The sequence below is a fragment of the Xiphophorus couchianus genome, chromosome 1 (assembly GCF_001444195.1).
Source record: "Xiphophorus couchianus chromosome 1, X_couchianus-1.0, whole genome shotgun sequence".
In the NCBI taxonomy this organism is placed as follows: Eukaryota; Metazoa; Chordata; class Actinopteri; order Cyprinodontiformes; family Poeciliidae; genus Xiphophorus; species Xiphophorus couchianus.
In genome coordinates, this window is record NC_040228.1 from 3,546,179 (window position 1) to 3,561,518 (window position 15,340).

Below are 15,340 nucleotides of genomic sequence, written 5' to 3' on the forward strand. Positions count from 1 at the left end.
TAGTAGGACAATTACCTTGTCAACTGTTGGTCTTTCTGCTGTAACAAATGGAGGCTTGTCTGGGATTCTGCAGCTGGCCTGCCTTACGGTGTCCAAAGTGTGTCTCCGTTCCTGAGACCTGGAGAAGAGGTGAAAAATAACCAAATCATCACAAACCACAGAGCTTCTTGTCTGTTTGTTCTTTGAGTGCAGAGGAGCAGCAGCTAAGAGCTAATGCACTAACAGAGGAGCTAATTTTTTTTGTTTAGCGCATTAGCATATTTGCTAACTTTGAAAGCATTTAGCACTGTTAGCTTTCTCTAAATTAAGTTTTCCAGATAAATTCTAAAGCATTACTTTACTTGGAAACTTTCAGTTGAATACAATTTAACAGCTGTGTCAAAGTTGTGGTTGATGAAGGTTAAGAAATCTTCAAAACGTTTGGTGTTTATATTCATGCTCTTATTTTGAAGTGGATGAAGGTGTTTCCTCCTTTAAATAAACTTTATTGAGCAAATGAAAAGTGTGCAACCAGGAGGTATTAATTAATCAAATGTATGCAAAAATATGAAATGTTTAGGGCCTCCTCACATTCTCCTTGTGACACATGGTGGTTATCAACCTAGCTGAATTTAGCATCTTACCACTTTAGCATTAGCTTCCACTAACTAACATCTTGGCATAGTGCATTAGTGTTAATGGAACTAATTAGTGCTCTAGGGTTAAGTAGCTAACTTTTTAGTTTGCGGTAATGAGTAGAGAATACTTTCCAATTTTTTCTAAAAGAATTTCTAAACAGGAGGTCATTCATTTAATAAATCAAACATATGCATGAACAAACATTTAAAGTTTTTAAATCTACAATAATTAACTGTCCGACAAAAAAAATCTCACAAATTTATTTGCTTAATTAGATTATTGCTTTTATAGTTTAATGTTAAGGTACAAAAAAATCACAGTTTTTTGGGGGATTAGTTATATTGTATTAGATTTTTTGACCTGTGAGCACTTTTTGATAAAATACAAATTTAGCATCTTACAATGGTTAATAAGGTTCACTATGACTTAGAATTACCTCCAAAACCTGTCAAACGACTATCATCTGAATGTAAATTAACAATGTGAATCCCAAATCCTCAAATTCCTGTAATTCTAAATCAGGGGTGTCAAAGTCCAGTCCTCAAGGGCCGGTGTCCTGCAACGTTTAGATGTGCCTCTGCTGCACCACACCTGAATAGAATAATTAGGTCATTAGCAAGGCTTTGGAGAACTGATTTGCACAAGGAGGAGGTAATTAAGACATTTCATTCCAGCGTTTTGTACCTGTGGAACATCTAAAAACTGCAGGACAGCGGCCCTGGAGGACTGGAGTTTGACACCTGTGTTCTAAATGATCATTTTGTCTGCCGCCATGAAGGTGAGACATCTCTGCCACCATGTGGTCAAACTAGAAATAACAACCAATTTCCTGCCCTCTGCCTTTTCATCCAGTAATCTGTGTGGTGTTTCAGGTCACAGCTGTGACTGTAGTTTGTAGACAGAGATTGGCTCCACCTTTTCTTACATCCTGCGCTGGCCGTTGTTAGACTGATGCTCTGCTTTGTCCCATCCACTTAAATTCAGGCTGTTATGTAATCATGGCACTCTCTGTTGCTTTGCACAGATGTGACTGAGCCTGACCAGATTTGCTAAATGTCTCTTGACTTTCAGGTTTTTTCCTCTCTCAATTCACTTGGATCTATCTCAGTGTCATCCTTCTGCAAATATTTGAATCGTGCTACGCACACACAGAGTTTGATGTGTGCCTGAGGTGTGCAGCCTTACACTGGTATTTGTTGTCTTGTGGCAGGAGAAGCTTGTGGTTTTCGACTCGGGCTCCCCTCACTTCCTCTCTGTCTCCCTGGCAACGAAGCACTATCGCTGTTTACCCGCATCCTGTCGAGACACGCCGAAATGGTAAGACTTTGGCTAGTGTCTGTTAGCGTTTGTAGGCTTGAAGACTTGCATGGGGTGTACAATGATGAGAACTGGAGGTGTTCTTCATTTTGCTCATTTTTTTGTCTGTGTAAGAGTTTTGGTTAGCCTCAGACTCCTTGGTTTGACAAATCTATTCACATTACAACTGTTACGCTGTCTGTGATAGCATTCATAGGTGTGTTTGAGTGAGCGTGTGCTTGAACATGAGTATTTTCCATTTGTGTGTATACCTTGTTGTGTTTTCCGTATGTGGATCTTCTGCTGATAGGTTTCCAGTGCTGCCTCCGCCTACTCTACCTTCTTCTCTTTTCCCTCGCTCCGACCTAGAGGAGGAGAAGCAGAGGGATGTATATATAAAGCATATTGTTTCATGTTTTATGAGAAAAAGATGAAACAACAAAAGTTGGAGTGTGGGATAAAAACTGACCACGTAAATATACTGGTGTGACAAGAACAACGTGATTGGGAATTCTACAGACAGTCTAAACCTGCACACACACCCAACAGCTTGAAGGTCATACAAACGCTGCTTATTACTCTGACTACTTTTATGCCAAATGCAACCCAACCAAGCATTTAGGATGCCATCTCCAGTATCTCTCCACTAAAGTAAAGCTGCCCTGGCACATATAGACAACCAGCTTTTCATTTGGTTCGCATTAAATGCCGTGCGGAAACACAATCTCTTTTATCAAATATCATCTTTGCAATGCCAGATAGAATTGCTGACACATAAAGATCACTCACACGTCAAGTATGCTGATGTACTTGTGTGGGACTAGGCCCTTAACTCCTCCAACTTCGCCTCTCCACCAATCACACGAGGCCTTGCTGTAAAGGACAATAGGATCTCCCTGCTTGAAGGAAAGCTCTGCTGGAGATCTGGCCACGTAGTCAAACAAAGCTACTGCTTCCCACTCTACAGGACAAATGAAATCACAACAAATTTGATTGAGATAATCATTTGTGTTGCATTCATGTGGAAGCTTTTTTGATGCCTGGCGTGCTGTTGACGTGTGCACTGACCGTCCTCACTGGGCAGATGCTCGGTCTCTCCGTCTCCCTCCTCTGTGATTGGTTCACTGCACACAAGCAGAAAAACAGAAAGTAGGTGGTCACACTCAATTCCTCTACTGGTTGAGACGCAAACCACAACTGCAACGCCACAGTCCTAACTTGTGACAATGTGCTTACGTCACACGCAAGACTTAGAATTAGAAAGAATGATTTAGTGATTTCTCCATTTTGGCACAACACACATAGTTGAGAGGCTGCAGGCTTGTGTTCAGTTTAAGTGAGTAACAAGCATATTTGTATTTACACAAAGCATGTGAGCGCCACCAGTATGCCTTTTAGCTTCACCGTGAAATCCTGTTTTAAGATGATGAACTGTGAAAAAGGGACAGAGAGGAAAGCTGCTTTATACATTTGGAACTGTTCTATCCAGTGCCTCTAACTTTAAAATAAAATAACAAAACTATAACCGGGGAGGCAGACACCAATCTCTGGATGTTATTTACACGGGTCACATGTAGTCTTTTGTTGGTGAAAGGATTAAAAAATGTGAATGAGAGCAGCTGCTTTGAACATGTAGCCATTATAAAACAGTTTGTCTGAGCAAAGACAACAGGAGAGGATTAAACGGATGACATGCAATCAGATAATCCATACGTACATTTTTTTTGCTAATTTTTCACTTACAGTGGTCAGTCCATTTACCATATGACACTAAAGAGTTAGTTTTTTAAATGAGTTTACAACATGTTTGATCAAATAAAATACTAAAATACTTAAATCGATCAAGCCTGAACTGGATTATTTTACACTACCAGAAATTATACAGTAATAAAAAGCATAATATATGAACTAATTAAACATGAGAGAAATATTCTATGCTGGACACATCCTTCAACAGTTAATGATGTGTAAAACATAGTCTTCTTGTAAAAATCAAACAAGAAAATTGGGGATTTTTGTCTGTTTTAAAATGCAGAGCGACGACCCATCGTAGGTTTGCATTCATATTGTCACTCGGGGCTCACCAGTACTCCTGCTCCAGTGTCATGTGCTTCTCGTAGACCGGACCTGGCAGTTCTGATTGGCCAGGGAAGATGCTGTCATGCTGAAGGATCATGGTTTTAACAAGATCATTGACCTGTGGTTGCCTAGCAACGGCGTCGTCAGACTCCATCCCCCTCAGCAGGCTCGGACCGAAGCAAACAGCCAAGTTGTAGGGCTGCATCATGTTCTCATCGCTGTACTGAGACACGCTGTGACCAAAAAAAAAAAGAAAAAAGCAAACCCAAGCACAGTGACCAGTAGTTTCAAAACATCGGTGGATATTAGTAAGAGGAGAACGTCAAACACTCGGTTTCAGCTTACTGGTTGAGGAAAGCGAAAAGGTATCGCATCACGATGAGGAGAGGCCGTGGGAAAGTAGAAAAAACGACTCTAATCTGGGCAGCTTTCTCAGTCTCATCTTCGATTTCTGGGCAACACGGGGAGGAATCAGATGAGAAACATGTTGAGAAAACATTATGTGTTATTAAGTTACAGCTTCACCGAGAGCCAGAACCCCCAGAAAATGTGACTTAAATTAATGACTATCTGTGTGAGATGGTCACTTAAAAAAATCTAAGTAATATTCAGTTCAAGAACAAAGTTTTTGCATCACAACTGTATGGGCTTTGGAAGCAGGTATCTGTGAATGCAAGCTGTTGCATGGTTTTAAAACAGGTACCACCAAAACAAAGACACAGAGGTCACATAAAGGCATCTTACGGACACATTCCAGCAGCGGAGAGTAGCTTTCGTAGGGGAACAGAGGAGGCTCAAGCCCCCTGAAGTACAGTTTCAGCACGCCGGCCACAGAGTCCAGGTCACACTCACTGTCTGACAGAGGATCCTCCCCTGCAGGAAATTAGAAGAAGTGCATGGGGAAAAAAAGATCGCTCTTTATGACAAGAAAGCCTAAACAATTCTAAAAACCAGCTTTTTACGATGTGACCGAGGCCCGGCTACATGTATGGGCTTTGAAAGCTACACACACAGCCAGGTCTTTATAAAATCAAATGTCTCTGCCACATCATTTGAAAAAATAATATTGTAGACAGGGGGATCGGTTTCAAAAAGGTTTTCATCCATATGAACCCGCACAAATACATGACTGTGTGTTGTTTAAGACATACCAAACCCATAGAGGGCAGTGTAGCGCAAAGCTAAAACCTACGTCAGCCAATCAGTTTGCTTCAAAACACGACTTCCTATTAGAAATTAAACATGGCCCCAGGGGAATCATTTGTGTGGACAGATGCATTTGTTGAACTACATTTAGATATTGCATTAGAATACAAAGCTAATAAAACACAAGACTATGTTAATTGGGAATCATGTCAAAGCAAGTACATGAATATATTGGCGTATTATTTGTCACAGACTGTAATCAGAGAGACCCTAAATCTATTTTCTCATTTGCACACGGCAACACAAATATGGAGTTTTCTCAAATCTAAACTCAAGTCTGAGGTTTTTTTATAAATAAATGTTTTTACTGATATTAAACAGAATTTCCGTGTTGATGAAAGACCAACCCACATAAAAATGTATTCATTTTCCTAGATATCAGGCTATGTGTGGACTAGGCCTAAAATTAATATAGGGTGCTGGTAAAAGAATTTATAGCCCTTATGCTTTTCCACATTTTTTCACTTTGCAATAATAAATTGAAATTTTTCAATTGGGATTTTTTGCAAAGTAGAACATTATTGTGGAGCAATAAGAGTACATGGTTACATTTGAAGGGCAACAACATTAAACATACAGCCAAAGCTACAATGAGGTAGTTTAGGTAAAAGTAGATTCACGTGTTAGACTTATTCAAAGACCAGAGTTAAATATATTGGGAGTTAATTTAGTGGCAAGACTTAAAAATTGCTTTTCAGGGACATTGTCCATCCACTCTTGATGGGCTTGAGTTATTAAGCAACGAAGAACAGGCACAAAAAGTCAGTCTAAGAGTGTTTTCACACCTGACAGTCCTGTAGACTCAGTTTGATTGGGGACCAAAGTTGCAACATTTGTCACATGCATTTTCAGCTGGTGTGGTTCACTTTCACACTGCATTGTGTCAAACAAAAAAAAAACCTTTGAAAACTTGTTCTCCTCCTCGTCTGTGGTGGTGCTCCACCAAAACCCACTGTAGCAAACCACTCAAATACTTCTAATAAAGGCACTGCACACAACTTCCTTCTATACAAAATGTAAAACAAATATGATTGTAGCGGTAGTAGGATTTCTCTTTTCTCTGGTAAAAGATCACAAGTCATGTCTCCTGCTAGCGCTAGACTAGACCTATCTGTTTTGGCTGTATTTACCCAGAATGCTCTGCACTATAGTCCACGTCCTTTGGAGTAATCTCTGGTCCGCTTGCATCCTCATATGCATTCGAACTTCACCAGCGTTCCCTTCAACCCAAACCAAACCTAGGTCTTTAGGTTGACCAGAGTTTGCTTTTTTTGGTCTGCATCACAATTCGATTACACTTTTACACCTCCCCCGTTGAAGAAACTTTCTGTGAATGCTCCCTTAATCTACAATTCAGGCTAAATGAATGCAAAAGGTTCACAATTATGTGCTTCTTTATGTTTGGTCTATCACACTAAATCTCAATAAAATACCCGTTTGTGGTTGCTGTTTGACAAAAAGTGAAAAAGTTCCATGTGTATAAATAATTTTGCAAGGTTCTATGTCAATGCAAGAAGAAGTCCCAGCCTGGGGTCTTTCTGGGTGATGGAGTTTACATGTTCTGCCTGTACATGTAGGTTCTCTCAGGGTTCCCTGACTTCCTTCCACGGTCCAAAAGCATGACCGTTAGTGTAACCGGTCTCTCTAAATTGCCCTTCGGTGTAAGTGTGTGCACAGATGTTTACTGTGTGTCTCTTTGTTGTCCTGTGGTGGACTGGATGGATCACTTACCTCTCTCAAATGCATCTCTGATGAGGTTCACCTCCCTCTGGGAGCCAGGGACTCTAAAAATTCCTTCATGGTGGAGGCCTGCAACACACGCCCTGACATCAAAGTCCATCTTCACTGAAGCTAAAGGTCTGGACAGACATGTACCCAAGCTAAGAGCAGTTCCACCTACTCATGACCCCCATCATCCAAAGCTCTCTCTCTCCCTCTCTGTCTGCTTGCTATATCAGAAAAACTGACTCACCATGAAGGTTTATGAAACGAATGCAGCTCTCAACCACCACAGGAATCTGCTGCCCAGAGCTCTGGAGAAGAAAGACAGGCATGCAGATGGAGAGTGAAGATACAGTCAAACATAGAGGAGAAAGAAATGTTAAAATGTGTAACAAAATTGAAGCAAAAAAAGCAAAGAAACAGGAAGAAGTTGAAGCAGAAGGCTAATATAATGCTACTCTTATCTAATAGTATTTATCAGCCTGTAACCCCCAAAGCAACAGTTTCAGAGACTGGCGACTCCCTAAAAATACATAGAATTACTGATATTGGCTTAAAGGGGCATATAGTGCCATTTTATAGCACAATCAAGTATAACTATGTTAACTCCAGTTGCTAAAAAATGCTATATAGATGAAATATGACTTAAGAGAAATTTTACTTTCTGATTTAATGGCTTGAAATTGGGCCACTGTGTCTTTAAAAACTCCTGCTCTTTCTGAATCTCCGCCTTCAGAAAGTCATCACAACATGGCTCCTGGATTAACCAGTGCTGCATTGAGAAGTAACTTGTATAATGAGCTCAGCTGATGCCCAGGAACTAATTGCTGCTGGCTAGTCTGAAGGAGCTGAGTGGGGGAGTCTGTGAGGCTGAAGCTTGTTAGCTTGTGAACTGCAGCTCAGAGGAGGAGCTGTGTCTTGAAGGCAGCGCTAGGTCTAAGTGGGCGTTTTGCACAGTTCAATGGTTGCCATGGAGATGAAAGCATTTCCCAAATATGCAGGAAAGAATCTTAGCAACACTCTAGTAATTTTACGGCTTTCTTCTGGTAATAATATGCCTTTATCCTACTAATATTATGACTTTAGTGTCATAATATGATGTTTTTATAATTGTAATTACCCCCCAAAAAAGACAATCTCTTAGCCTGCCCCTAATATTCAGTCACAGTTCAAAACGTTCTAGTCATAAGGAGTTCTTGAGTGAGTCGACCGTTTCAGACATTTTCTGTGCCTTCCTACACCACCGTTGATTTCGGCTTAAAACTTTCCCCGTAGGATTTCAACTCCAAAAATGGCCCACAGAAGCGACACACCGGACACGGCTGTGGCTGTGTACCTGGGTCCGAGACATTCTCCTTCTTCTCCTGCACCATGCCAACAGCAAAGCAGGGACACAGAAAAAAATGCAGAGATTAGAAAAGAGAGAGAGAGAAAGCGAGAGAAAACGAGAATACGGAAAGTAAAGATTTAAAGGCAGTGGGAAGAGGCACACACATACACAAACACGCACACACACACTTGATAGAGTAGTCGAGAGGAGGAAGCAAAGAGGGCAGCGTTTCAAATCCTCTTCATAAGCGAAGGGGCGGCGGGGGGTTTGTGGGGGAAGATAAGAGGAGTTTGGATTGAAAGGAGAGAAAGGCAGCAATAAGCTGGAGCATGACGACACATGACGGCAGCGTGCATGTCCACCTTCCGTTCTTCAGCACCGGGATTTTCTCTGTGATTTTATTTTGGAGGTCTGAGCAGCAGTGCAGCAAACTGAAAAAAAGGGGGTGGGGGTGCAGTAAAGCGTGTGTGTGCTGCCGTCGGAGTGTGTTACCTCTATGTAGGAGAGTATGTCTGTGGTGAAGAGTGTGTGGCAGAATTGGGAAACTGGCCTGGACTTCCGAACCCGGATTGACCGAGTAGTACATTGCATTCTGGGAAATATAACAAATGAAATGCTGGTAATCAAGACGTAATGATGTCGGACAGATCTGTGCAAACGCTTTTAAAACACCACTCATTTATTTACTTCGTCCTTCCAATTAACTTTCTTGAAATGTTTAGCAATGTGGCATGCATCCACAGTTTTTCCAGTGTTTCTGAAAGTCTTTCCTACATTTATAATAATTGGAAGTAAAATATAATGAAAAAATTGAGAATAAATACTTATGCATTGTAATGTAATGTTTTTTTTAACATAATGATGATCAATTGGTTTAAATTTGCTCCATGTCTTTCCTCTGCCCCTCCCCTCGACTTCTCAGCTGTCCTCTCTCAGGCACACTTTTTTTTTTTTTAACATGCGCATGGAGCCCATTTACCTGGAGGGGTCGCTGTCCACGGCTTCTGCTGGAAGGAAGATACAGAAGAAGTGTGAAACAGGGAAGACTATTGCTACAAGCATAGCAGTAAAACAATGCAATAGGAATGCTAGTAAAGTGCCTAAACAATTACAATCTCACTCTCAATGTACATTTTTTTTTACACTTTGTCACATTAATGACCACAAAGGTCAATAATATGAGTGAAATTTTATGGAAAAAGGTCAAATCTGGTTGAGAAGCAAGTATAAAGTGGAAGGAATGTCACACATGATGTTATTTCTAGACATAAATATTTTAAAATAAAACCAAAAGTATGTCCAGTTCCTATTGAATCAATGCTTTTTGTTGAATCACTATTTGATGCAATTACAGCTGTAATGTTTCTATTTGTAGAAATGGAAACATTTATGCCCTCCTCTTTGTAAAATAACTCTATAATAGTCAGATTTTATGGAAAATGTTGGAATTTGACTGAGACCTAAAATGAAAAAGAAAAAAGGAATATTCAGTGACATATCGAGATATACGTTCATATATTTTACAAATAATTCAGTAAGCAGTGGTGGACTCAAACGTTTCATCAATATCAAGCCGTTTCCAAGAGAGAGTGCAGCTTAGTCATGTACTGACACAGTAAAAATAACTTTAAAACAGGATGAAACACCATGAGAGGAAAGATTAGTCATGATCTTTTGTTTCACATAAATTTTCCACAGAACTGTGTGAAAACAATTAGTGTTCGGCTAGTTCCTCATTTCTGCCCGTCGTTCTCTGTTAGCCTGAAGGGCCTTGTGAAAGCAGACAGATTCTTGGTAATGCGTTTCTACAATTCTCCGCGCTGATTATTAGCAATGTTGGGTTTAAGCTGCTTCTAATACGCTGGATAAGTATATGAAGAGCACCTTTCTGTATGGCATCTTGTAGAAGATCGTGTTTGGCTTGAAGTTTGGAGGCCAGAGAGCTGCTGTTGAGGAATTCTTTTACTTTCTAAATGAATAATAAAAAAAAACAGAGATATCAACAACTAGCTCACTCAAAAAAGGATTTTCTCATTGGGAAAATAGTTCAATATTCTTTATTTAGTGAACTGTGTCCAACTCACTGTTAAGTAGTAAGTCTCTGTCTCCTGCTGATTGGCTCGACGTTTGGCGAGGGAGAGTTTCGCCGTGGTTGTGATTCCTCCGGGCGGCTCGTGTGATAGGCTGGCGGACACGTCGGGGGAGGGGTTGCACTCGCTGTCACACATGGAGTCCAGCAGGGCAGCAAGCGTGGCTTTAAGCGTTTTACTGATCTGAAAAGACGGGAGGAGTGATCGCGTTGTGTTTTCCGTGTTTCCATCAAGCAATTCTTGATCCAAAAACACAAATTGCCTGCAGTCATAACGCAAAAAACACTGACCTCCTCTGTTTCCAAGGTGACGGAGGCGAGTCGAGACTGAAGCTGCTGGAACCTGGTTTCGAGCTCATACCTCACCTGGCTCTCCGCACTCACCTCGCACACCTAAAACGTTACAAAAATATAATGTGACCCAAAAAATAAGGTTTGTTTGGTTTGGTTTTTTTTAGAGGAATTCTTTAGATCTATTTCCAGCCATCATTGGGCGAGAAGTTCTCAGTTTACAGGGCAAAACAGGAAAGAACAACCTTAGCACACAAAAACACACTAATACCTCTGAGGACAGTTAGAAGTCAAATTTAGGACTGAAGGACCATCAAGCACCTCAACAGACTTCTATATATTTCTAAATTACTTTATATAATAACGTTAACGCTTCACAATAATGTGAAGCATAAACAGAAAACTATGTTGTGCCTTTGTATTCATCGCCCCCCCTCCCGGATAGTTTATGCTTAATTTATTGTTGAGTAGATAAAAAGAAATCCCATTTGCAATTTTAGATTTTAAAAAAATATTTTTTTTTAGATCTGCAAGTACTTTCGAGCTGATGATTTTGGCTGACGTGATAAAGGTTTGGACACCCCTGGTTTAGATCAAAGCATTGTTATGTATTCAAAGGGTCCAGTCAAATTCCAGACCTAAATCTAATTGTGAATTAGACTTGAAAATTGATGTTTATAGGTACTCTCTATCATAACTGGAGCTATGCTGGAAAGAACTCAGCAAAATCTGCAGTCTGATGATGTGCAAAGTTCTAGAGACGCACCCATAAAAGACTTCTTCGAAGATTTGAGTCAGTTGAATCCAAAAGCACACCACACTTTTAAGATTTTCATCCGTAAAAATGTTGAAACTCATAAATCGTTTTACTTCCCTTTCCCAACTATGCTTTTACACCGAAGCTTGTGGCTCAAATGCAACTAAAAGTGAAAACCCTCAAGAGGGTTGAAATACTTTTAGCTCATGTTGGACAACCAGGATGTTTCATCTTGGCACTGGACGCCATAGCAGCAAAGAGTCACAGTACCTGGTCACCCTCGTGTGGGTGATAGTTGAATCTGAACGGAAGGCAGAAGGCGGAATCATGTTGCTGTAGCAACCCATCCCTGTCTCCACTCTGGTCCAGGGATGTCACAGCAGTTTCCAGCTGCTTTAGTCCCGTCTCCTCCGTCTTCTGAATGCGCCACCTGCTGGCCAGGTAGCACTTCATCACTCTCTCAATGGACAGATGGAAACCAAGGTCACAGCACTGCCAGGAGAACCAAGCAAAGAGAAAATGATGTAGATCTTGTGAAAGGTTTGTGAGAAATCTTTGCTATGTATGAACTGTTACTGCTTTCTAAGATCCAAAAAAAAAAAAAACTATTCCAAAAACTAAATTGGTAGAGCTTCTGATTTACAAAAATTCAACATAAATGATCACAAACCTAACCCTTCATCATAATAAGAACATAACTGCACTTAAAAGCAAACAAACTTCTGAGTAGTTTTATAAATCCCCAGTAATGTTTCTTACATCAATGAGAGTGCTGACATCCTGCAGATAGTATTTGTTCATGGCTGCATTAGCTGCAGCTAGGTTCAACAGGTAGTCATTCCGTGCCTTTGTACACTTCAGCTGGGTCTCCTGCATTTTTCCATGTCTCTGTTCACACAAATACATGAAAAATTACATTAAAAAAACAACTCAGGAAACTCGCTTTTAAAACTCAGCAGAAATTTCCATTTGCAGATGTTGAAAACACCTGAACTCATTTAGCTCAAAGAGGAAAAGGAAGCGGTTTCCGCTGCAGAAACCTCACTTCAAGACTTCCTGTGGTTTTGTTCACTGTTTCTGTTTCAACAGACGTTCACGTTCACCTTCTCCATCAACCGTTCCATCTTCTTGACGGAGCTCCTCCTCTGCCCTGCCAGTTGGCCGGGGCCGAGCTCGGCCGACTTCCCAGTGTGCCTTTCTTCCAGACGCTCGGCTTCCTTCAGTTTTCCCTCAGCTATCAGGCAGTCTGTGTGGTACTGGTTGTAGGTCTTTAGAGCCTTCATTGGAATGCAGAACAACAAAACGTGTCGTGAGCAAAATCAAAAGTCTTGTCCTCTTAACGTGCCAGATTTTTAACTCCGCCTGCACACGCCATCTAATAACTGGTGTTACGTACCGTCTGCAGTTCGGTGGTGACCTTTAGCAGCTCGTCCTGCATCTGGATTCCCACCTCTTTGCTCTGCAACGTGCACAAGTGTAGATTGTTAGCGTGAAAAATGTGAAAAGTGTATGTGTAAATATTAAGATATACACATTTATAGTGGCCAGTTGGGTTTTTATTTTTGTGGTCTTGTCTGTCATTTTATCAATGTATGGCTGATGATTTTCTAAAATGTTTTGATAGAGCTCCACTCTATCAAAACATTTGATAAGAGTGCAGTATTTAGTGTTACTAAGAATGTAACACTATGGTATAAATGGTATCTATACACAATACAGAGCGTGACTCTGTGGGTTCTATTTTCACCGTTCAAAATGATTTTTTCAACACCCTTTTGCCAGTCAGCTAAAACAGTGACTTTGGTGGGCTTTTTTTAGTCTTCCCAAGTGTGCAAGTTTTGACTTGTGTAAACTAAGACTAAAATAAGACGTCACATCTGTTTTCTGCTGTTGCTAATGAAACAAAACAGAAGTTGCAACTGGCAGCTACAGCATAATATAAGTGAAAAACATATTGTATTCACCTAAAGTATGGATTAAGTTATAACTTGTGCCCAGCAATTTACCTCAAGAAAAACTTTACAGCTACATGTACTGTAAATAAAGACAACAATAGTATTTCCCGAACAGGAAACGCTCGTAAAAAAAGTACAGAGAAACAGTTACAGAAAACAACAGAAATAAAAAATACCTCAGTGGGAGCTAAATCTCCCAGCTAGCATTAGCACCGCAGCACTGCTAGCGGCTACAGTAAGGGAGCAGTTTAGAAGTGTTTTATTTACTCTTTATGAGGTGCTGCTCTAGCAACTGGTATTATTAGCCACCATGATAAGTTCCTTTAACAATGAGTCAAGAGGTATTAATGTTCAGTAGGAGAGTATCAAGGTCTTTACAAAACTAATGTAGCAAAGCTCCTAACAGATGAATGTGGGCACATGTATCCAGATGAGCTAATGATGTCAGAAAGAAGAGCAGCGTCTTTGAAAAGGAATTTAGTGTCTGAGTCCGTGAGTGTTTTTTTCCTGACACATTATGTCAGTTAATAATTTAAGAAATATCTGCTACAGCAGCTGCCGGACATTGGCAATGTGGAAGCACAAATATAGAAAATATGCATGTCTAAATTAGTTTCTTTGCATCAGCAACATTTAAGATAGCTCAGTTGAACTGATATAATGTGGTCAGGCTGCTAAACAGTTTTAGGGCACTTATACATATTAAAGGGACAATTTCAATGGCAAAGAAACAACCGGGTTTCTTCTGCAGAGAAAAGGGAAGGCTACTTATTTATCCGAGCATATTCCTCTTGTCCAATTCTAGTTTTGGCTAGGACATTTTCTCATAAATAATACAATGACTTATGCTCCAAAGCACAGCAGTATATTTATGTCCTCTGCAGAACTGAATGCAGAGTTTAAAAACTAAAACTGTGTCTTTAATTACTCATCTAGTCAAAGTTGGGAGCAGAAGTTCCAACATCTAGACTATGATATATAGATATCATATAGAAATGCAGTTTCTGTTTCCCACAAATATAAAATATACTGTATGTAGTAATTAACAAAAAACAAAACACATTCTTGCTACATTTTGTTTCCACTTTACCTTCAGATTCATAACCTCAAGTTATGGATGTAATCTAAAGGCACTTTCACACCAGAAAGACAACAAACAGTGAGAGTACACGGACAATGTGGGAGTACTGAAAGGTTTTCAGATCTCATGTACTACATGTCTATAAATTATATGTTTAACATGTGAAACAACCTGCCCTCTCTCTCCTTGGTTAACTAGATAGTACATCTGTTTTTTTTCTAATAAAAATGTTTTTCGAACCTTTGCTATGACATTTACAAAGGAAGAACAGATAAGGAGAAGCCCAATGAGTCACCTCAGCTTTGTCTGAGGATCAGATCTCCTTCAAAGCCACGTCTGTGTGTGAAAGAGCAGAGTGGAGCTCAGAACTGACACACTAGATGATTAAAAACTATTTAATCTATCACCTTACTGTTTTATAAAGAAGGAGGAAGACCTTTCTGTTGGTTAACAGCCAGATAGATGTGGCTCCAGATAAGAACATATGTTCTGAGCCAACTTTACCGAAGAGTCATTTCAAAACAACGTGGATCACAGCTAGCATTAGCCAGCTACATTAACCAACGTCTAAGAATTTGCCAGAACAATAAGAGAGAGGATTATTATATTTGTACTTCCTTCATATTTAAATGTTTATGAAAACATTATTATGCCTGTGAAAAATTTAGTAAAGCCCAGATAATGTCATTGCTTTGTAAGTTTCTGATCAGTTATTTCGCAATGTTTCATTTAAACTTATGCAATGCTAAAGTTTGAATTGACAGGCTGAAAGACTACCCAGAGAAGAAGAAGCAATTAATTCAAAGCTAATTTAAAAACAAAACAAAACAAAACAAAAAAACGGGTTAATGTTAATGATATTCTGCTAGGAGTTCTGTCCTTTGGTCTGATGAAACTTGAAGTGTTTGGATTTAAT

General features: G+C 39.9%; 1 protein-coding gene across 5 annotated transcripts in view; it reads right to left on the reverse strand.

Annotated features, from left to right (window-relative positions):
- The window catches only part of arhgap4b (Rho GTPase activating protein 4b), a 35,509-nt gene that overhangs the window by 4,413 nt on the left and 15,756 nt on the right, over positions 1 to 15,340 (reverse strand). The window contains exons 5-23 of one of the 5 annotated variants that reach the window (XM_028020534.1): positions 12,785 to 12,847; positions 12,492 to 12,665; positions 12,148 to 12,276; positions 11,659 to 11,880; positions 10,632 to 10,733; positions 10,336 to 10,524; positions 10,136 to 10,220; positions 9,231 to 9,255; positions 8,258 to 8,285; positions 7,172 to 7,232; positions 6,931 to 7,008; positions 4,738 to 4,866; positions 4,339 to 4,444; positions 3,999 to 4,226; positions 2,983 to 3,038; positions 2,704 to 2,875; positions 2,187 to 2,279; positions 1,804 to 1,914; positions 16 to 118 (exon numbers count right to left, since the gene is read on the reverse strand). In XM_028020534.1, the coding sequence (XP_027876335.1) occupies positions 16 to 118; positions 1,804 to 1,914; positions 2,187 to 2,279; positions 2,704 to 2,875; positions 2,983 to 3,038; positions 3,999 to 4,226; positions 4,339 to 4,444; positions 4,738 to 4,866; positions 6,931 to 7,008; positions 7,172 to 7,232; positions 8,258 to 8,285; positions 9,231 to 9,255; positions 10,136 to 10,220; positions 10,336 to 10,524; positions 10,632 to 10,733; positions 11,659 to 11,880; positions 12,148 to 12,276; positions 12,492 to 12,665; positions 12,785 to 12,847 (2,154 nt within the window). Of the gene's footprint in view, positions 1 to 15; positions 119 to 1,803; positions 1,915 to 2,186; positions 2,280 to 2,703; positions 2,876 to 2,982; positions 3,039 to 3,998; positions 4,227 to 4,338; positions 4,445 to 4,737; positions 4,867 to 6,930; positions 7,009 to 7,171; positions 7,233 to 8,257; positions 8,286 to 8,743; positions 8,844 to 9,230; positions 9,259 to 10,135; positions 10,221 to 10,335; positions 10,525 to 10,631; positions 10,734 to 11,658; positions 11,881 to 12,147; positions 12,277 to 12,491; positions 12,666 to 12,784; positions 12,848 to 15,340 lie in introns of all 5 variants that reach the window. The other 4 variants (XM_028020364.1, XM_028020302.1, XM_028020446.1 and 1 more) reach the window with 4 other exon arrangements.